The sequence below is a fragment of the Platalea leucorodia genome (genome assembly GCF_965183815.1).
Source record: "Platalea leucorodia genome assembly, chromosome: 10".
Classification (NCBI taxonomy): Eukaryota; Metazoa; Chordata; class Aves; order Pelecaniformes; family Threskiornithidae; genus Platalea; species Platalea leucorodia.
This window is the reverse complement of record NC_138832.1, coordinates 3309658-3332094: the sequence shown is the minus strand read 5'-3', so window position 1 is coordinate 3332094 and position 22437 is coordinate 3309658. Positions and strand designations below refer to the sequence as shown.

The following is a 22437-nucleotide window of genomic DNA, read 5'->3' as shown; positions in this document are numbered from 1 at the left end:
CATTCTACTGGAAGGTAGCCCTCTAACAGTGAAAAGTAAATCTGCTGTTCCTTTCCAGTTAACAGAACTCCTCACGCTGAAGTAATCTGGTTTCACCTGTAGGTCAAAAAGTGGTCTGCCAAGTTGGGTGCTAGTTTTTTAATCTATTACCTTGATTCAGTGTCTGAGACATTCCGTGAGCGAAATGCTTAGATACAGTAGAACTTTGCCACACAATGTGATGCATCCAGTGATACAATTTTTATATAAATGTTTAATGGACTAAAATTATGTTGTATTCATGCTGCCATCTAGATCTCCTGTATGTTCATTTTCCTGGGCTATTATGACTTGGAGCCAAGTTCAGAAAGTGCATTCTTTTACTGATTTCTGCACGCACACACACACCCCCCTTCAGAGAACACTGCTTGAATTGAGCATGATTTTTAGTAATAAGTTAAATTTTTATTTGGAGCCTAAGTGTCTGCTTGTGTTCCTTTTCTAAATAACGTTTATTTGCACCAACTGTGAGATTCTGTGTTTTTCATTGCCATATTCTTCTGATGGCTCACAGATAACTATATGGAATTACTAATCTAGGAGAAGAAACTTTTTACTTGTGCCTCCTTCCTTGACCAGTTATGGTTTCGTACTTGTCTTAGTGGGTTGTCATTTCTATGCCCCTACCATATTCTGTAATGCAGAAATATTTTCTGATATTATTCTGCAATACGAGCATATAATAAAATGAATCAAACCTATTACCAATTTTAATTAGGTAGCTTTAACTTAAAATATTATATACAATAAGTATTTCAGCTTCATTTGCGATTGAATTATGAAATGGCTCTTAAGTTCTACATATGCCAAAAACATACCGTGAAGACTGTGCAGTGAGCTGCTCTTCTCTTCTAAGAAGTTCAGATACAAACAAAATTTATGGCAGTTGGTCAACTGTCTGACTCCAGAAGATTGTTTTGAAATTGTCTATGTTCCAGCATTTTTAATATATTTCCCTTCAACATTTTATATTATGAAAAAACCACTTGTGATTTATTTAGTAGACACAGTGAAGCAAATTAAACATTTAAACCTTTTCAAGACGAGGCTTGTGTAATTCAGTAAAAACTTATCAGCTGGATGACTGGGAAATAGTTTACAGTGAAGAACTCAGGAACCAAGATGCTTCCACACATATGAAGCAGTTTAGTTTATAAATTGCTTGGGGCAGAGAATGTATCCATTTAAAGTCACTTGAAGAGGCAGTGCATCACTACAGCATTATGTGTAGCCAATAATCAGAAGAGACACAATGTGTGAGTCTGAAATTAATTTTTGATTACACAGAGGCGAATTACAACTTTTCATTATTTTGTGAAGCTTTTAAAATCAGTTGGCTTTTAAAGCTGAAGAGAAGAGTTTTCTAGCTTAGCATTTACCTCTAATTTTAATTTTGCTGCGTGGAAACTAAAAGTAGAATTGGTGTCTTGATAACTGTATATAATGTGTAGCTAATTCCTCTAATTCTTGCGTATTTACTATAAAACACATTATTCATGAAAATGAAAGTATGGCTGATATTGCTTCATAGGGAAGGTCCAAAAACTCATGTAATGGGCATTATCTTGGTCAGAGGTTGCTGGAAACAACCAGATGTAGACTTCAAGGTCAGCTTGCAGCAGCCACATCTGTAAGATTTATTGAGATTAATCTGCCTCTTACGTATCCAAGAAGGCTATGATAGAGAGAGTGCTTAGACAGCTGGCAGTGAAAACTAGCGCTATCAAAAGTGGACTGTATTCTTCATCATAAGATTGTCATGAACCTAGTGTTTATACTGTCTGCTTGCCGGGGTAGTTTATTCTGGTGCTGCAAGTGTTTCTGTTGTAGTCCTGGCATCTCTTGCAGCAGTTTCCAATGCATTATGCAGACAGCTGGAGAAACAGAAAAGTTTGTGGTACTAACTTCAGCTTCTACATGCTGAAGCGAGCTGTGCCACCATGTTTGTTAGTCTAAATAGAGCCAGCTTTAATCTGCTTGCCATTTTTTTTTTTTTTCAGTATCTTTCCAACAGGATGCAAGAAGTCCAAACACAGCAGAGCAAGTATGTAGTCAGCACTCTCCTGGACCAGTACTCAAAAGACTTAGAAGCTGGTTCAGTTTGACTTTGCACTTGTATTTCAATGAGGCAGTGTCACGGATTCACACGAATGCGTCGCTTTCTGTATAGCTGTCAAGAAGTACCTGTGAAACTCTACCTATTAGAACATGTTAGTGACCCAGAGATCACTAATGAGTAAAATCCCTGATTTTATACTTATTTTTATATCTATCTGCAGATGTAATGTCCTACTTCATTGAAATTTTAAATTAATGTTTCCTTGAGAAGACCAGAGAGACTAATTTACCTAATATTGCGTCAGATAAATGGAGGTTAGTAAGTGGAAAAAGAAGGCAATGGCTTTAAGGAATGATGATACCGATTTCAACTGGTACTAATCAGTCCTCCTTTACGAAGGAACGCTCTTTATCTTTGTTTTTCCTGGTAAGAGAAATGAGGTGCAGGACAATTCAACATAATGCAAATATTTCATGTGTAAGCATTCTAACGGGGGATATGAAAGGGCCAGGAAGCACAGAAAGTGTTTATACTTCTTGGTAACAAGCACTGCTATTTCTGAATTGATTCTGCTTCAGATACGAAGAACTTTTGAGTCAGCATATTAAATTGATACAAGAATTGTATGGGCTCCTTATTCCTCTACATAAATCCCTTTTATGCTGCCAGATGCTTATGTATAACATATTGAAGTCTGGATCTGTTGCTGCTTTCTTGTGGTTGGATCATGCGATTCCTATTCAGGCTTCTTATTTCCTGCTAGTACCATTGGAAATCTAAAAATTGTCTGGATTTGGAACCTTATTTAAGAAAGTGTTCTTTTGCAGTAGCCCTTTTCATTTCAGATACAATAAATGAGACGTATGCTGTGTTTCACAGTAACTAATATGCGTGATAGCTTAGTAGGAAAATATTGGTTACTGTTAATTATACCAGAGGGCAGATCTCCTGATGATTCAGTAATTTGATTACTGATTTAGATAGCAGTACAATCTTAGATTTTTTTTTTTTTAATAATCTGAAAGGAAATGTAGATTCTCATTTAGATCATGCTATTCTTTGATCCAAGTCATTTGATCCAAATCATTACTCAACTGCCTGTTCAAAAACATTAAACATCATGAGTGACACAGGTTATGGTGCCGAGTCCTTCATCCCTTAAGCTGGCAAAACAGAAGCTGACTGTTCCCCCGGAGGGATGAGTGGCATGAAGTGTTAGAATAATCCTTCATGAGAAAAACAGCTTAGAGATACCCAGCTTTATTTACTCATTAGGCATAAGTGAAACTTCAGAATCAATATTAGGGATATAGCCTTTCCCCTGCAATCACTTGAGTTCTGTAATAAATCATTATCTTGAAACCAAACTGTGAGCGAGAAGTTTTGGAGTCTGCTCTGCCCCGTAGCTAGGGTCTGAACGCATTTCAAAATTTCAGTATAATCCAGCTTAGAGTTTTTGACAAATCAAAGTTTGGAACAAGGAAACTGTTTCCAAATAGGAACGATTTTTAAAAAGATTATATTTCTCTGTTATTGAATAATCTGAAGGGGACCTATTGTGCACAACTATGTGAGCATCCTGTAGGAGAAGGTTAGCTTGACGTGCTATCGTTAAATAAATCTCTTCCATCTCTCTAAGGAGGTTTTTCCAAGTTAGTTATTTTTTTCTTAGGTGGAGAGGGACTATCTATAACTATATTATTATGGTGTGTTTGCCAGAGCCTTCTTTCTTGGAAAAGGCTTTTGTAAAGTAACCATCCTGCAGTCCAGATCACCTGTAGGAGTACCTTGCATTTGACAAAGCTACCTATTTTCTGTGTGGTTTTATTTCTGTTGGAGAAGAGAATTCAGAAACTGGTGCCAAGGCACAGTCTTATTTCTTTGGTTTACCGAGGTTTTGTCACGTAAGAATAAATGGTGTCTTACTCCATCAAGTTGTTCTAAGAGCCTCTCCAAAAGCTAAAACGCATGGGCTGTGCCTTTCTTACACTTTCTCATTCTGTTGCCCGTGGGTACTCGGGCGGCCACAGTATCTTGGAAGCAAAGGGTTGGTGAAGAAAATTGATGCCAGCTTTCAAGAGCGAGAAAGCTAATTCAGGGAACAATTTCATCCAAGGTTAATGGAAGAACAGACCTCCAACACAGTATCAATTGGATCAAGCTTAAAGCAATCAGTTATGCCCTAGTAGCTATAACTCCAGTCCTGGTCAGCCAGGCAGCGCTGGTGATGTTTTACAACACTTTCTCAGTGGCTTTTATCAATAAGGAAGGAGAAACAATTTTCTCAATTCCATTTCCAGAGTAATATTCTCTGTGCCCAAATGAGGGAGAGAAAAGCTTTTTCAGGAACTACAAACAAAATAGTAGTTGTAGATTCTATTCCAGATAGTTTATAGACGGAGAGAAATGAAACATATAGATAAACACTTTCGGAGGACAGCTGAATGTGGCGTTGCTTTCACGTGATAAGGCTGTGTGCATCCAGGATCTTGTGACAGTCCTGAAGTACATGTTGCAGTTACATATTTTCTCCTTGTCTCTTTGTTCAGAATGGTCTGTGTTTTGAGCTTGTACTTCCAAAAATTCCACTCTAAAACTATCAGCCTTTCTAGGCTGTGAAACAAACGTCCCAGGAGCTGATGCAATTGTTCACCCCTCTTTCTACCCCCAGAGATTAATTCCATGATAAGTCTTCACTTGCTGCGGAAGGTCAGCAGTGCAAAACTATTGAAACTTTTTACTGTTTTATCAATTCGGAAAGGGATTTTCTTTTTGTAATCCATCAAAACAGTAAGTGTTAAAAAATGGAAAATTTGCAGGGGAGTTGTAGGTATTTTCCTGGAAAATTTGTCATGCCTGCCTTAATCCTCCTTCCTTGTATTGATACAAACATTTGTGCTTTTGGACTGTCAACACCACCATGGAGCTGGTCTGCCAAAAACTGACCATCTACTTCATGTGGAAGGGGGTCAGGAATGGCTGAAGGTAAGGGTAGAGAGGTTGAACCTCTTGATTTTGATGGCTCTGTTTGTCTTTGCTGGCCTAAGGAGTTCATGAAACTATGGTCTCATGTATCTAAGTCCTGCTAGGTGTTTTCTGGGCTGCATTTCAGCTTCTAGAATTGATAAAGACTAGCTCAACCATTTAAAATTATTTGTTCCTGTGTCTGTGAGTGCTAAATTGTACTTAATATCCCATTAAAGTCTAACAGATTCTTACTCTAGGTAAGTGAAAACTGATACCTTACAAGTAGTAAATAGTTGTCCAGTAATATTTAACATTTGCATTATGTTTTAAATGAATCATCAGATTGGCAACATGCTGACCTTTTATTCGTTTGTGAAGGCAGCATTCTCTCTGAAGAAATAGACCACTGCAGGCCTGAAATTCTCATGAAGATGATGTTTGGTGCGGAGGTAGCCCAAGAAGTTTGTGCTCTACCACACCTGCTTTTTCTACTTCCAGTTCTGTCTCTCCTCAGTTGTACTAGTACAGCTGCTTCTGGCGCTGCGCTGTAAATCAGATCAGTGGAACACTCCTTTCACTTTGTTTAATCTCATCCCTTAATTGAATACGTAGCCTAAGTGTCTCCTAATACCAGTCCCTTAGAATTTTAATCGCTTTTGCTGAATTACCTGCTTAAACAGCCAATAGATCATTTGAAAAGAGCTTTCTGCAAAGCTAGTGCCATACAATGTTTTAGATAGCGAGGTATACTTCTTTTCTGAATCTAGTCAGAAATCCAAGTCATCTAACTGTGCGTGTAAAAATCTGGTGAGTGGGAGTAGAAGTTAAAGAACAGCCTAGTTTGTGTATTAAGCCTCCAATTGGTATCATGTGCTGTTCCAAGCAGGTATTGCTGGTAGAGAACTATCACTAGTTTTTTTTTTTTTTTACTACATATCTTTTCTAAATACAATGAAAACATACTGATTTGACAGAGCATAATTGCATGACGTGGGAGCTTTTGATAAGGATACCACTTTAAGGACAACCATCTCAGATTCATTCTGTCCCTAAGACTACTCTTAAAAGTGAAGTGAAAGTACACCTGCACTGTCAGTGTAGCTTTTCTGTTTGCGCTCACGTCTTGGTCTGCGTGCAGAATATTGAGTGTGCTCCTGGACACTCTTTTGGAGCAAACCGATTAGTTCACTCAAAAGCAAAGTCCAGATACAGTTCTGAGACCTGTTCACACTAGAGATCTTTCCCAACAGATGATACGGAGGAGACAGCGCTGTGCAGGACTCTGCCGTACACAGTTGTTTAATGCTGTCCCAACAGGTTTATACCCTCACACTTTCCGATGCATCTTTGGCAATGTACCAGGGCATGCAGCGCTTACCATAAATTTTTTAATTTTAAAACACCATTTTAATGGGTTGTTACACAGGCTTCACGTTATGTCAGACACTTTGAAGTGAGCAAAAATACACAAAAATGCCCTGAGATAATACCTGTCTGTATCAGGAGGGATACAGTTACAGAGCGTCTCATTAAAGTTTGGATATCGTTGTGCTGGCAAATGCTCAATCTGTTTATGATAACAAGGTGTCTAGGGAAGACACCGGTGACAAGCTTTAACTTAGAGGTAGTAATGTTTGCAAGTGACATGTGCCATGCAACTATAAAAAAAAAAAAAAAAAGTGTTGCATTCAAGAGGGTCATAGGAAAATGTTAATGAACACAAAATAGTGTTCATTAGTAGCACGAGAGTTTTAAAAATTTCAGTGACTCACATTGTAAACTTTCTTTTGTTTGAATTGCCTGTTTCTGACCAAGTTCTAACTTTATTTAATTTTTAAATGTATCTTAGCATACTAAGTTGTAAAAATTGCATGTGTTCTTTCAGGTTTGCCTGAATCTATTATTGCAGCGGCATGTGCGAGAAGTGGCCAGAGAGTTCTTCATGTTGATTCGTAAGTTATGCCAATAATTTTCCTTTTTAAGAGTTAAACTGGCTAGAAGTATATCTGTGTCTATGTCAGCGTGCCCTTCAGGACTCGTGTTTTGTGTTCATCTGGCATCAAGTAATCTTAGGCTTCTTTCTCTATCTTATTTTTGGGGTGTTATTTCCATCAATAGGACAGGCAATTTTTACATGCTAGCTCAGTAATTTGGAACAGAAGTGATGTGGTCAAGGATGCTGTTGAGGGCTCCTTCTTTCGTACAGACAGGAATGGTTACAGGTTTAGTGCCCTTCATTATCCTTCCTGGCAGTAATTATCCTGTTCTGGTTTTGTGAGAATTTTTACCTGAGCCGTTATCATTTAGTGGCAAAATGTTTTATTAGTATCTCATTTGTATCAGTTCTCAGTGCCTAGAGAAGTTAACATAAGTATTTTTGCATTTTAATTGTTATCAGATTGAAGACAAGTGAAACCTGGCTGATAAGGCAGGAGATGAACACAGCACTCTTCTTTTGTTTGCTGTCTTCTCTCTATCCCATGCTAAATCAGTTTGTTAGAAGAGTACAAAATACCGCTGAAATCAGTTGATTCAAAAAGTACTTCTGTTGCACTTTGAAATAGAAGAATTTGCTGAAGCACTCGGAGTAGCATATTTCATCTTATCCTTTTAAGAGATTGTTTCATTTTACTTCACCAATTAGTCAAAGTTAATTTTTTTTTCATAAACTATGATGCACACTGTATCTTAGAAAAAAATTAGGATCTTTGAACCTTGGCTTATTTGTACACCTGTTCAGCAAAATTTAGTAGCATGACTCAAATCTAGAGCTCTGGTTTCTGAGGCAAGCTTGAGATCAAATGCTGGACCCTCAGCTGACCAAGGCAAACTTTTAAAATACCTCCCTCTCCCATCTACCACTTTAAAACTCTAATTTTCTCTTAACTCTTTTGAGAGAATTGATCATTACTAAGCAGCTTTTGAGGCTGCTTTACTGTCTGTGTTTTTCTAGAAGATAACGAATGGAATGTATTTTGTGAGCTTTCTGTGCTAGGCACCTGCACTGTGCCTGCTGTAGTTCATTATGTGAGATGAAGGTGCGATATCTTACGTGGCTCTCTTAATGACCAGTACAAGTCAATGTGGAGACTAGTTTCAGGCAGCCTGTTACCTCTTCTCTTGCTGATACCTGCTGGATTTCAGCAGAGAGGTGTGACAGGCGGTTTTGAAGCAAGAGTGCTGTGAGCTTAGATGCTCAGATTGTTAGTACTTGTTTGCCAAAAATTACAAGGTTGGCATAGCGTTTTATTTTTACACCATATTTTTGAGCTCTTGCCTTTCTATGAAAATTCTTGTGATCTGCACCTGTGTGTCCAGCACCTAGGTTTAGAGACTTTTCCCAGAGACAGTATACATGTTTTCAGTTTTTCTTGTGTCTTGTACTAAGAGCTTAAAAAGAATATGCTTTCTGCTGTTCATTTTCTCTGAACATACTCCGTTCAAGATTAAACTTCTGTAGTCTCTTTTGCCTACAGCCCTTCAAAGGCCCCATTCATTTTTCATACATTTATTTCTAATTTGAAATCACGCACAATTTCAAAATTTGCAAGACTAGCTCACTAGTTGGTTGCATGAAATGTGATTTGCAATTACTCGATTTGCTATTATACAGCCCACAAAGTCTCTGGCTTCCTGTCTTGGACTGGCGTGAGGACAAGTGCTGCAATTCAGAGTCAGTAGTTTTTATCAAGAGAAGGGCGTTTGGGTTAAGAACGCATCTTCATGAATCTTCGGGCACTATGGACGACTCTCAGAACCTATGGAAAACTCTCAGAAACTGTAAAGAAAAAAGTCCTTAAATGGGCTAACATTCTAGTATTTTTACTTCACAACGGGATAGTACACAGCAAGGCAGTACTTGATGCTCCGTATTTAATGTAACTAATGATTCAGTTGAAACAAAGACAGCTCATAAGATTGTAATAATTTTAAAGAAATACACAACTATATAGTAGTGAAAAATTGGAAAATGCAATAGGTGTTCTGCCATAGTGGCAAAAAGAACGCTTAGATGCAGGTCAAGCAGATCTTACTGAAGTTTGAATAAAGACCTCGTGCGTAGTGTATAAGGGTATGTTAATTTCAAACATTTTGGTACAGTAATTCTTCAATTGGCTCTTAGATTGCTAACCAAAATATTAAAAGCCTTATTTTAGAGTAAGCAGATACAGAATGAATAAAATAGTTATGCTTGGATTTTAAGCTTAATGCATATATTACCAGTAGACTACTTAGATTTTGTTAAATGAACCTCTTCTGTTATTTCAATTTTTCATATTCATCGACTATCAAAGTCTGTAATAATAGTTAGCCACTGGAACTTCGATTTCTTTTATCCGTGCCTATTTTTAGCTATGATGAAGAGCCTTTCAGAAAACTCACAGAAGCAGGCAATTAAAACTGTGGAATACAGATTTTGTTTATTACTGTTTTCACTTAAATATGCTCATTTACATTCACACATGCTTTTGTTTTTATGATGAGAATGAAGGCTTCCACATTTGCTTCCCTTCTCCTATGGAGTTATTTTCCAACTCTTTCTGACTCAGGTCAGGGGAAGGTGTTCTTAACCAAGGTGGTGGTCACTCATATTAATAGTTGCTGTTTTAATGGGTGCAAGTGCTCGCTGAATCATGGTCTAGAATCCATATCTTGGCAGAAAAAATAGAAATGTTTATACTGTACAGCCCCTTCCCCATAAACAGGGAAGCGTTTCAAGCCATCTGCTTTTCATGTTTAAGTTAGTACTCTTGCAAAAAAAAGCCTACCAAAACCAACAGAAAACCCCCACCCTGATGCCATTTCAATTTTAAGTGAAAAGTTAAGTCTTAGAAAGCTTGCCAGAGATTCATCTGAATTAAAACATTTTCATTTTATCTACTATGTGTCTAGTTTAATATACTGATTTCTAGATGAATTTTCAAATTTTATTTTACTGAGGTAACAGTATAACTGAAAATTCATCAACAGAAAAAATCAGTTAATATTCAGAATATCACTTTTTAACAATATATGTTGTTCCTTTGAAGGATCATGAGTTTAAATTTTTTTCAGGCTATAAGAAAATAAGATTTGGGATTACTGAAATACTTGTTTGTGTTAGGTGTGCTGCTTTGGTTAGTCTTTTGTTCTCTACAGAGGTCTGAGTTAAGTTAGGCACAAGGTATAGAGAAGGTGTATGGATAAAGTCTTTGTCTATACTTTGTTTGCACTCATTACCTTGTGTACATCATTTTATTACATTTAATCTCCAGCCATGTTTGCATTTATCATAATATACTGCATAGGAGATTATGGAAGATAGTTTTGAAGTGGCTTATTATAAAATACTAAGTTCTAAGTTTGATTTATAAACACTGTCCAAGCATTGCCATCAACAGTAGCTAATCTTATTCAAAATGGTCACTTCACTGCAGCGTTGCCATAAATTCCTGTAGACGGATTTTAAACTAAAGTTAGCTTCTGCCAAATAGTAATTGAAGGAGCTCTATTTCTCTGTGCCAGCTATCTGTCTCAATAAACGTAAAATCTGTGGTTCTTTTCAGAGCTACATTTACTGTAGATATTAATGAGCTGTTGACATGTGAAATTTCAAGGATATTTGTTAAGTGATTTAGAAAAGTAATTTGCAATTTAAAATGTGGAGATTGGCACTTAGTTTAAACTTGAAGTTGCTGAAGAGAGGTAGATCAAGACTAAAAGTTGATTACTTGAAGTGAATGTACTTCCCATACTAACTGTTTATATGCATAGGACTTTCTTCTGATGGCTTGCTATGTTTTCTATTTCTGGTCCTTTGCTTATTAGTTTCTTCTAATTATATATGTATATAGTTATGTACTAGTTTGCTTACTGAGGATGGGGCAGTGAGAGGTGACGTATGTTTAGCTACATTTTGTATTTGATTTTCAGCATCTAGAATATAGCATTTGTAGACTATAGGTTTGTTGTCTACATCCTTCTTCATTGACTTATTTATCTTTCCATGTAGAGTTTAATTCAAAGGCAAAGGAATGTCAAGGTGCAGGATTTTAACTCCTTTTTTGTGCCCAGTTTGCTCTGTCTACTTCTCATGTCTTGTTTCTTGACACCTGTTATCTATCTTATTTTTTGACCTTACTTTGCCTGTGGAGTACTTGAGTGTTCCTTGTGTCCAAAATTCTGTTCTATCTGAGCATCCGAAAGCATGCTGGGCACCCGCCCTGTACCCACCCCCAACATACCTGCTTTTGTAGTTTGTTCCACTTCTTGCTAGACAATCTGTCTCACTTTTTTCAGAACTTGTAAAATATATAATGTAATACAACCCGTGTCATCATATAGCCTTCTTTTTGATCTTTAACCTCTGTGAAGGGAGGTAGCTGTGTAAGTACAGCAACCAGAGAGGGAAAGGGTTGCTTCTGAAAGCAGATCAATTTCTTGCAAGAAAAATAGAGGAATTATTTAACTTTCAGTAAGGAAACCTAGGCAAAAATTCTTAGTTCCAGTATCTTTTGACCTTTTTTGAAAAAGTTATTTATTTTTATTTTTATTTTGGTTTAGGATATGATCTCATAGCAAAGGTATTAGAAAGTAAAACATGGTCTCAACTGGTCCATGATAATTAGCTTTGGTCATGTTCATATCCCAGGATATAATGTAACGTAGTACAAGTGACTGCCACCATTACTCTTTTATTGAGCTGAAGGATCTCAAGAGCTGTTTGGGTTAAGCCCTTCCTCTTGGAAGGCGAGGAAGCTTAGTCCACTTTTCATGCTCCAAAACACAATTACTATGCCAGAACGGGAATTTTTAATACATGTGACTGTACTTAATAGGTAGCACATGAAACTTTATGGCTTTGAAACATAAGTCGTTTTGTCTTCAGATCCTTAAAATTGATGTGGCAGTAACTTCCTTTGCAAAAGACAGCTGCTCTGATGGTTCCAGACTTCTTTCTGAAAGATCAAATGCAGGACACACACAGACAGGCAGCTCTTGGGAGCAATCGTGAGGCATCAGCAGCTTTTCGTCAGACATCACCGGCTTTGACTGTTCTGCCATGGCTGTTATGACATGGCATTGAGAGGGGCAGTCGTCTTACCAGGCACAGGCCATGAAATACTTTTTCTGTTCTTTCTTATGTTTTATGTGTGTATCTTCTGCTTTCAAAAGTGTTCAGTTTCTCAAATTGCAGTCTGTCTTCAAAAGGACATGTTAGACATTCTCTTGGTTCGGATTCCAAGAATGTTAATTAGTTGGAAACAACTTGCAGTTTGTTCTGGACTGGGATTTGCTAATTCTTTCAAAGTATTTGAAGAAAAAATGGTGTTAGTAACAAAAAAAAAAAAAATCGCAAACTAATCTAGGAGAAGAGAGAATTAAGCTTTTTGCAGAGATAAAACTATACTTGAGCTACATTTCCAAAACTTTGCAAAAATGACTTCAGCAGTTCTGCTAGTGCTGAACTACAGATTTGAGATCTGAAAAACGTGAAATAAAAGCAGCAGTTTTAAAATTCATATTAAAATCCAGGTAATACAGGAGAAGTTTTGAGCAAATATCATCTAGGAAATAATGTATGGTAGAAAAAGAAAACATCTGTGCTCTGTCGAACTTGGTAGAAAAATTAATTTTTCTCTGCTATTACACCTTCAAAATGGTTCGTGTTCTTACTTAGAGGATAACTGAATTATAATCCTGAAAAAGGGAGAGAATATCCATCTTTGTAGTTTGCTAATAAAGCAAGAGAGGAGAGGAGCGTAATCCGTGAGATTTTGGGACAGTAGTTCTCACTTTAATTAGGCTTTGATCTTGACCATTACTTTAAGGAATTCCTCAATTTATCTTCAGGGCACTTATAACAAAAATACTTGGTTACAGAGGACTTCTAATTGTAAAACCATTAGTCAGCTCTTTTCAGAATTCCTCTTCAAGAATTTACTGAAAACTTTGCTCATTATATCAGTAATCATGCCTGGTCTACCTTCTTTCTGTAGTGTTTTCAGATGAAAAAATTAAGCAATCCTGATTCATCATGTAATGCAGGGTGAACTAATTAAAATTCTGGGAGAAAAAAACCCTGGAAGTTGATGCTTCAAGAGAAGATTAATATTTGAGGTGGTATAGCATAACTTGGGAAAGGTGCTCAGATGCCAGAGGAAAGGAAGGACAGCTGCGATTCATTTTCCATTTGAGAAAGGCCATACCGTCTTCTGAAAACTGATTGAGCTTCAGAATAGCGTTAGAGAGTGCTTTGTTGAAAAGATTGATTCACATCAATGGTGGTTAAAAAGAAAAGCAATTTCAAAGGAAAATCCACCTGATGAACGGAGGGATGTTGACATCAAAGAAGTCTGACAGCTCACAAATAAGCTTTTGTAACTTTGTGAAAATAATGTTATTTTCTCTTACTGAAAGTTTTAATTTTAAATATTCTAAATATGCATGAATTTATATTGGTATAGATTCAAGAAACCCAGTCCTAATTTTAGGCAGGTGTTTTCTGCGATTTCTGTGATCAATGGCCTTGCTTGTTCTGACAGACAGATTGTATTCCATATTCAAGGAAACTTGCAACTAAAGCAGCAGATTCCCTTAAAAATAAATCTTCATGGCTGTGTTTTTTGGAAATCCCGGATGTAGCAGATAATATATGGATATTGAACTTTTTATTCAGTGGAATCTTAAGAAGAAGCAAGAAATTAACCTGCGCCATTGACAGCTAAAACAAAGCTGGAGATTATCGTTGCATGCAGCTATCAGTTACTGCTTTATAGATTGAGATCAGACAGGATTAGGCATTTAATATATTTAATCCTTGTTGCTTTGTATTCTATATGATACGAAATAGCAGTACTTTTTAAGCCTCACCCATGTCATTCAAGTGATGAGGTAAGCATGAACTCCTTTTTATAGGTGATTGGAGTTTCTGGTTGGTAACAGATCTGCAGATGGAGCTCTTCTGCTTAGAGTAACCAAATTGCAGGGCAGACTACGTGCCTTCTTTTAAAGTATAGACCCAGTCCTCCCAGTTCATGGCCTTAAACACCATGTTCTGATGTTGAAGCCACCTTTATTCAGTGAATGCTGGATTTTGTTGTCTTTGCAAAAGATGTCCTATTAATGTTCTTCACTGTTGCCTTCATAAGCTAAGTAAGCAACATGGTAGAGAGCATCACCCTCTGGTGCTGTAAAGGGGCTGACACCCTTAAGGAAGTCTTTGTCAGTGCAGATAAGCCTTGTCAAAAGCAGCCCATCTTAAACAGTAGAATCAAACATGAATTTAATTTTTCACTTCTATCACACTTATCTCTACAATTTAAAAGTGGAGGAGTTTATGATAAGATTTTAAGTTAATTTGATTTAGCAATCTTCACATTATTCTGTAAAATGCAAAACCCATCTTCCTCTCTAAATGGTTTAGTGTTTTTGGTTGTTTTTTTTTTTTGTTTGTTTTTTTTTTAGTGTATGTAATAACATTAGATAAGCATTCAGGAGGGTATTTTTGGTATCTTTCACGCTTCTGAAGTGGCAGCATACAGTGCCAGAAAACAGACTTAAATCCTGAAATGACTCTTTTATTTCGCAAGAGCTAGTGATTTTTCAAAATGTAATTGCTCTATTGTTTTTCCTATCAGAGTTGTTAAATATTTAAGATGCGGTGTGCATGATAACAAAAGCTAATGAATCCAACTGATGTTTAGAGAAGGATTGATAGAAAAAATTAAAAAAGGGAGAGCAGAGACTTTCTTTGATTAACAGCAGAACTATAAATTTTCTGTGATTTAAAAGAAGTAAACTAATATTTTTCAAGAAAGAAGGTGGTAAATATAAACTGAAAAGTACTCAGGGAGGTATGATCATTTTGTACAAATCAGTTGCTTTGGCTCCACCTACAGTATATGCAGTTTAATAAGAATTTTGCCGAAGCGTCTTGACAGTCTATAATAAGCATAATCTATTCTGTAAGCAGGAGATAAATAATAGAGTGAACTTGCCTTTATTTGACGTAATGGATGAGAGAGATGTGGTTTGTACTGTCTGGACCCAGTCTGAATTTACTTACCCCTCATCTGCACAGCCACCTCACGAAGCACTGAGTTTAGAAGCGACATGCGGTGCGGCGGTGCTAGCTTCCAAATCAGCTTCAGTCAGAAGCAGTATAGCTACACTCGTGTGACAAAGCTGTTAGGTCCTGCCAGAACCTGAAACGGTGGAGCGAGGTAGGGATGCAAAACACCTGAACTGGCTTTTCTGAGAACTCAGTTGAAACTGGCAGACTGGGCTTGGCTCCATGCTAAGTAAAGAGGTCTGTAGGGGTGCTCATGTTTGAGTTAGAGGTGTGGAGTCAGTCTTGGCCAAGAAGCAGTATTATCTATATTTTCCTTTTATTCATAGTATCCCATGTGCTTTTCTCAGCATTGTTCATTTTACCCTCCAAATATTTTAATTTTGGTCTGTTTGGTCAGAGATGCACACAAATGAGTGAAAATGGAAATTTTGCATCTCCTTAAGGGTTGTGAAATATTATACTGATTTTTATATACTGCATCTGTAAAATGTCATGGAAAATATTTTGAATCTCTCAAACTGGGTTGTTTTTTCTTTAAACCTGAAAAAGCTGTATTTTATCGGTTCATCAAGTTTCACTCTTGTTTTTTATTTGCAGGAAAAATTACTATGGTGGAAACTGGGCCAGCTTTAGTTTTTCAGGATTATTGTCCTGGATTAAAGAAAATCAGGTAAAAATTCCTGAAATGATTGCTTCTAATGTTCTTCAATGTTAAATCTTGACTGTTTGCATAACTTGTTACAAGACAAATTATTACAATGCTCTTTCGTTTTGGTAATTTGAACAGATCAAAGAGGTTTCTACTTTCCAGCTTTACTGGTTAAGACTTGACTGTCTGGCTTAGCATTCTAAGATTCTGATATACCTGGTTTGTTAATGTTATTATCTGAGACCAAACAGTGTAGTCCTCAGTCATACTTTTTGGGTTCTTGAATTTATGTAGAAGCAGCTACACTATTGTTTAGTTTTTTCTTTCCCAGCATCTTCTGTAAATGATAATCTGGTCTTTTCCATTTCCTTTTTGATTATTTTCGACTCTCTGATATTTCAGTCCCTTTTGTTTTTCTTGTGTGGTTTCAGCTGATTCTTCTTAACTGTGAGAAAGGTAGTTATCGGATCCTTCCATTGAATTGTCCTGTTCCCAGGACAAAAAGATTAATGTTGATAGTGTATTTTTCAATGACCAAGGTTTATCTAATTCATGACAGTCCACTAGAAATCTTCTGAAGAGGGTATTTATTTAGGAGATTGAGCACTTGGACTATATTAGCAAATGGATGTTCGTATTATTTACTGAAGCGTTATGAGCCTGTTGGTCCGTAGAAGATGGAACTTTTTCAGTTCAGTCTCATGCGTATTTATGACATAGTGCTACCTTCTGGCGTAATCAGTGGAGTTGCTCAATGTCAGAACTTAATATTCTCAGGGTTCTGTTATATGATTTAGAGATTCCAGTGTGGACAGATTAATAGAATACCCAAATCACTGTATTTTTTCATATGGTCTCCGTTCAAAGAGTTTCATCACAAAATTTGAAACTAACCCGGCTGTAGCAAGTCTGTGTTTTAGTAGATTGTATTCAAAGTTATATGCAACTCTCTACTAAAACTTGTATTTCATTGAACACTGCATTTTCAGATTACTAGAGCTAGTAATGTAGTGCAAATGTTGGCATGCTATAACAAAGTAACCAGCTCTAACTATTTTAAATCAAAAATCTGAATAGAAAAAACATTAAGACAGTTAAGATGATTCTTTCTTTTTTTTTAATATAAGATGGTACAACAATTTATTTGGGACTATAGATATTTGTAGTTCAAGAGCAGCTAGCAGAGTACAAAATGTAATTTTATAATTGTTCTTTGTAAGCAAAAGACAGATATCAGTGATGAATGTGAAGACTGGAGAAAACTGATCCTTGAGAATGAAGAAGTTATTTCTCTTAGCAAGAAGGATAAAACTATTCAACATGTAGAAGATTTCTGTTTTGGCGAGTAAGTAGAAATATAGAAATAAACAAATAATTTTGTATGCCCAGAGGTAAATAATCATATTGTGCTTTTGGCTTCAGGCATTTCACCACGCTACCATATTGCATGTTGTCTCAAAAAGTAACCATGAGTTCTAAAATGTTCTTAATGTCCTTGTGCTTTTGTTGAGATGGCTTGCACTTCATTGAAGCTAACTGATCCTTCTTAAACGACCTTATCTGGATGCAATATAATTTGTTGTCCAACTTTGTGAGTTGATAATTTACTACTTCTGAGTAGAAAACAGAAGTGTTGTGTTGGTAGGTATTGTTAGCAATAGGTAGTTATGGACTGCCATCTATTAAATTTTTCCATTCTTAATTTGGCTAAAAGCTGCTATTCTCATAGTAAAAAGTTAAACTCATAAGTACATGTAAAATGAAGTAAGTACCCAAGAATAGGAACACAAATGGACAGTAGTACTGTAACTATAAAATACTGAATTGTGCTAAAATGATAAAGTTGTCATTTTTATATTCAGTGGATTTAATTTACTCATTAAACAGTGCTGACCCATGATGCTTTAGAAGAAGTTGCATGGTCAGAGGCTCCTGGTAATATACTAACAGTTAGCCTTTTTGGGCTGTCATCTTCTTCCTGGTTTTGAAGTAAGGTAACTCAGCTCTTGCTTTACATACAACATGCAAAAAATACATGCCTAGTTTGAAATACACGCATTTACTTTTGTGAATATTTGTTGTGTAAGCACATGAAGAATAGTATGCCATCTTAGGACTGAGTGTGTGGTAAATATCTTTTAGTTAGGTATTTGTCGAGGTATGTCTGCGTGAGCAGAAGTTAAGAATACACATCTCATTTTTTGTTTAGATTTTTAAATGGAAGTGTGATGCTTTGTTATATATAAGTCATGCAGAAGGTGAGATTTTCACGTGTCATATTATTGAAAATCAAGGAACATCTAAAAGTAACCTTGTGAAGCAGTAATGTTGAATAGTGTGTAAGCATAGTAATAATGAATGGAAATTGTATGGGTCTCAATTGAAAACTGAACTATTTGTTTGTATTTATTTATCATTTTTATCTTTTGGATTTTGCACTGAACTGAACGCTGCTCTGAAAGGTTCTTTGGGGTAGTTGTGTAAGTTTAACCTTGAATCCCTTAGATAGTGTCATAGGTAGCTGAATGAAACATTGACAGGTATTCAGATAGAAACATGTATTTCTTTCTGTAAACATCATAGGTAGGGAAAAAAAAAAAAAAAGGTGTGACTTATACTAATACAATCTGAAGGTCACAGACTCAGAATATTCCAAAGTTCTATATTGCACAGTAATGGCTGCTTGACTGTGTTGCAGATGAACTGTTATGCTTGTTTTAAAGCAGTATCACTTGAATAGTGTAATTGTAATCCTGTTGCCATAATAAATATTGTTCAGAACTAGTCTTAAATCAGATTAAAGGTTTCATGGTCTCTTAACTTTGTGTATGATTTTCCTAAGAAGATGCGATATTGACTGAGGGCTGGCTCAAAAATGAGTCCCCTAGCACGAAGATTTCACATTTTATAGAAGTGAGCATTATACTTGAGTCAGGACAAAATAGAAGATTTGACTTTAATGCATTTGACTTAGCCTGGCAGTACAATGCTGTCTCTCAATTATCACCCAAAAATCCACAAGGAAGAACGGTAAGTTTAATAAACCTAGCAGAGAAAAAGTTTTCCAAAATAACTTAAAACTTTCTGAGAGAGTCAATTATTGTGTTTCTGACAATTTACACGTTCTGGCTAGATTCTGTTGTTTTTGCTTAACTTTTATAACTCCTATGAAGTAAGCATTAAACATTTATTTTGAAAGAATAAACAGCTGGGTAGCAGTATAATATACACAGTGCAAATCTGAAATGAATGGCCTTAGAACAAAGTGCATCCATCAAAGGAAAAGAATACTGTGTCTACAACAAGCTGTATTGAAAAAAGGCAAATGGCTGAAAAATAAATAGTGAACACCTGTGCTGAATAAATTAACCAGCTGGTTGGCAATTTTTCATTTGACCTATCTGAAGGGGTTGCTGTTACAAGGCATTAATAAGACACATTCATTTTAAGATATTCCTTTGTTAGTACCATTAATTGATGAATGGTGGAAGATAATATTCTAAATTTACACAACAATTTGTCTGCAGATGTATTATTTTTTTCTGAATTAGGAGCAGAATTGTCTGTACAAAAGTTCAATTTGAGTGATTTTCATAGACAGTTCTTACATTATTCAGAGATATTTGTTCCTATAGGAAGGATGTCATGAATTTAGATTATATACAGTTTTTAGGCTTCCATTATAAAATGTGTAGAGCTGCAAATCATACAGATTTACGTAGTCATTAATGGGAATTCAATAGTGATGTAAAATATGTAAATATAACATTTCTGTTACACCGCTTTTTCAGAGTGAGATAGAAAAAAGACAATGTATTGTGAATCCAAATTTTATATTGATTTAAAAAGTAATAATCAAGTATGTTTAAAATGAGACTGAACTGTATATTGAGCTTGGGAGAAGATAGAAAAATTTCCTCTGATTTTTTTTTTTTTTTTTATAAAAAGCTTTAGGATGGGTTAAATAAAAGCTTCATTCTTAGTTATTGCATTAATGGCAACAGCTTTTGCAGTTTTCACAAACGTTGTGTTCCAAATTCCTAAAAAAAATAAAAATAAAAATCCAAACAGAACCCCAAAATTTAATTGACTTTCATTTGGGTTTTTTAGTAGAGATTACTTTTTAAAAAAAACATTTGACAAAGTACTTATCTTTCTTTGATATTTTATAGTTATTTAATGCTTGCAATATGAAGCAAAAAACCATAATTAATGTACAGAAACAGACTTCTTTCATTAGTGCTTCCTTATAGCAGTTCCTGTGTTTCCCAGGGCAATATTTTACCCCATTCATCAATAAATGCTTCCTGGTGGCTGTGCACAAGCTGAGAGACTTACTCCAAACTGTTATTTCATAAGCCCATGTGAGCGCCCTGCGTTCGTCAGTGAGGAGCAACTTTTAAAGGATGCAGGGTTTTTTGTTCCCCCTTTTAACAGAAATCCTGCCCCCTGCTCCCATCTGTAAGGCTACGGATGTGTGAGGGAATTTTTTATACGTATACTGAATAATTTTTATACGTATACTGAATAATTCCTTACTGTTCAGTGAATTTTAACCATCCTGATAGTTATTGAAATTTTGTACTGTACGTTTGCAGGTCACCTTTAAAAACATAGTTCATTAGTTTTCAGCCAAGATTAAATTGTTTATTCAGTGCATTAATGGCTTGTGGTATAAAGATAAAAAGATAGTGTGAAATTATTGCTGAACTCCTTTCACTTAAAATGACATTGATTTGATTCATCTCAGCTGGTAGTATAAAATTCGAAGTTCAAAAGTACTAGTTTCTAAGGTAGATGTCATTGAAGTTCAATATAAAAAGAGTAGATGAGATTAAAAGTGGAGGTCCGCTTTATAAGAGGAATTTTAAAGAACTGTGTCATGAAAAGGAAATGGGCTATACAGATTAAATGTTGTGTGGTAATGTCCCTCCTTTTGACTGGCTGCCTTCATCTGCTATGCACAAATTTGTAACACTTGCATAAAAATAACACTGCTGCATGAGGGAGCTTTGTTCTGTGTGCCTGTTACTTGAAGAACTAATTAGAATGCAAGGTCAGAGTTGAAAAAGTAATTTGAAAGTTTTACTTAAACTTCAGGTCAAAATTGCCTGCTTCTCTTATGGACTTGCTATAGTAATAGATGCAAGGTAGTCTCAGTCGTATGAAGCACTTCTGTTTTCTTCAGTGAGTTTCATTTTTAAAGTATCTGAGCTTAATGATTTTAATGCATTTTTGCATTTCGGTTTCAAAGGGGATTTTTAATCCATAGGAAAAACCGAATCAAATTGCTTTACTGTTTCTTCTTTAAAATATTATATTTCTTTTGTTTCTGTAGCTGTGTAGTGTGTTTCACCATGAGAGTTTTGATTTTAAGCTCATTCCATCTTTGGAGTCCATGTAAAATAAGAACCCCAGGGTTTGTTTTGTTTTGTTTTGTGGTTTTTTGGGGTTTGTTGTTTTGTTTTTTTTTTTCCTCCTCAGTAAAAATGCCCCTCTTGAATTACAGTTTTGCAGTCAAAGAACCAGAGTTCTTTACTGAGTGGTACACCTGACTTGACCAGGATAAAGAAATTGTAATGCTTTTCATAGAAACGCTTGAGGTTTCCATTCTGGCACTGACTCAAAACTTTAAACAACTTTTTAAGACTCTTTAAAACACTTTTTTCCCCCTGCTTCCCCTTGTGTTTTCAATCAGTCAGGATTCAGCTGAAGATGTTGAAGAAGCTGGTGCATTGCCAAAGCTGCCTGTATTTGGAGCCTCTGGTGCTGAGGGGGTTGCTCAGGAATCGGAAAAAGAGAGTCCGCCAGTGGAGAGCGCCTTACCGGAGGTGGAGAGCCAGGAACCAGAAAAGGCTACGCGCACTGAGCCAGCGAGTGCAATGGAAGGGAATGATACAGAAACAACCTCTGAGAATGAAAGTTGTCACAGTACGGCTTTAGGCGAGTCTGCTCTGGAATTGGGAAAAACTGCGGCTGCGCCCTCAGAAATTTCTGCTCCAGAACCAAAGAAAATTACGTATTCCCAAATTGTTAGAGAAGGCAGAAGGTTTAATATTGATTTAGTTTCCAAGGTAGGAACTGAATGACTTTTCATATAAGTACATTAACTTTTCTTAAAATACTGGAATTTAAAAAAAGATTTTAACGTTGCAGAGGGCTGCCGCAGTACCTTTGAGGCAAAAAAGAGACTCTTGAGAAGCAAGGAAGAATTAGTACCCTGAAAACAAGCAAGAGCTATTTCATATGTGTTCTTTAGTGTTTGTTCATAACCAAAGAGACCGTAAAGCATAGTGCAGAAATACGTCCATGAAAGCAAATCTAAGCAGTATCTGCAAATTGCTCTTTTTAAATAATACCATTAAAAAAATATTTTTAAACAAGGAAAATCAATCTATATGCAGGTTTTTGTTTTTAAAATGAAAAATGATTTTCCTGTTGGAGTGCATCCTGGGTTTTAGATTTTGCTGTGAAACTCTCATTGCCTTTCTATACTAGTTTTGGTTCTCTGGCAACTAAAGCACTGAACTGTAATAAATTTTATTGGAAAAAAAAATAATTACAATAAATCCATAACACATAAGCTGACTAAAATTAGTTGTTATTGTGCTGAATTCCTACTAGTGTGCATTTTACTTAGAGGAAAAAAAATTGGTCTGACATATTTGT

The 22437-nt window shown here is 36.0% G+C and overlaps 1 protein-coding gene across 5 annotated transcripts in view; it reads left to right on the top strand.

Annotated features, from left to right (window-relative positions):
* The window catches only part of CHM (CHM Rab escort protein), a 75158-nt gene that overhangs the window by 6060 nt on the left and 46661 nt on the right, over positions 1-22437 (top strand). For 4 of the 5 annotated variants that reach the window (XR_014229318.1, XM_082323112.1, XM_082323111.1 and 1 more), the window contains exons 2-5: positions 6951-7017; positions 15717-15789; positions 16989-17113; positions 21467-21842. Coding sequence is in view for 4 of the 5 variants with exons in the window: in XM_082323112.1 (XP_082179238.1) it covers positions 6951-7017; positions 15717-15789; positions 16989-17113; positions 21467-21842 (641 nt within the window). In the remaining variant the exon portion in view is untranslated. The remainder of the gene's footprint in view (positions 1-6950; positions 7018-15716; positions 15790-16988; positions 17114-21466; positions 21843-22437) is intronic. The other variant, XM_082323113.1, reaches the window with a different exon arrangement.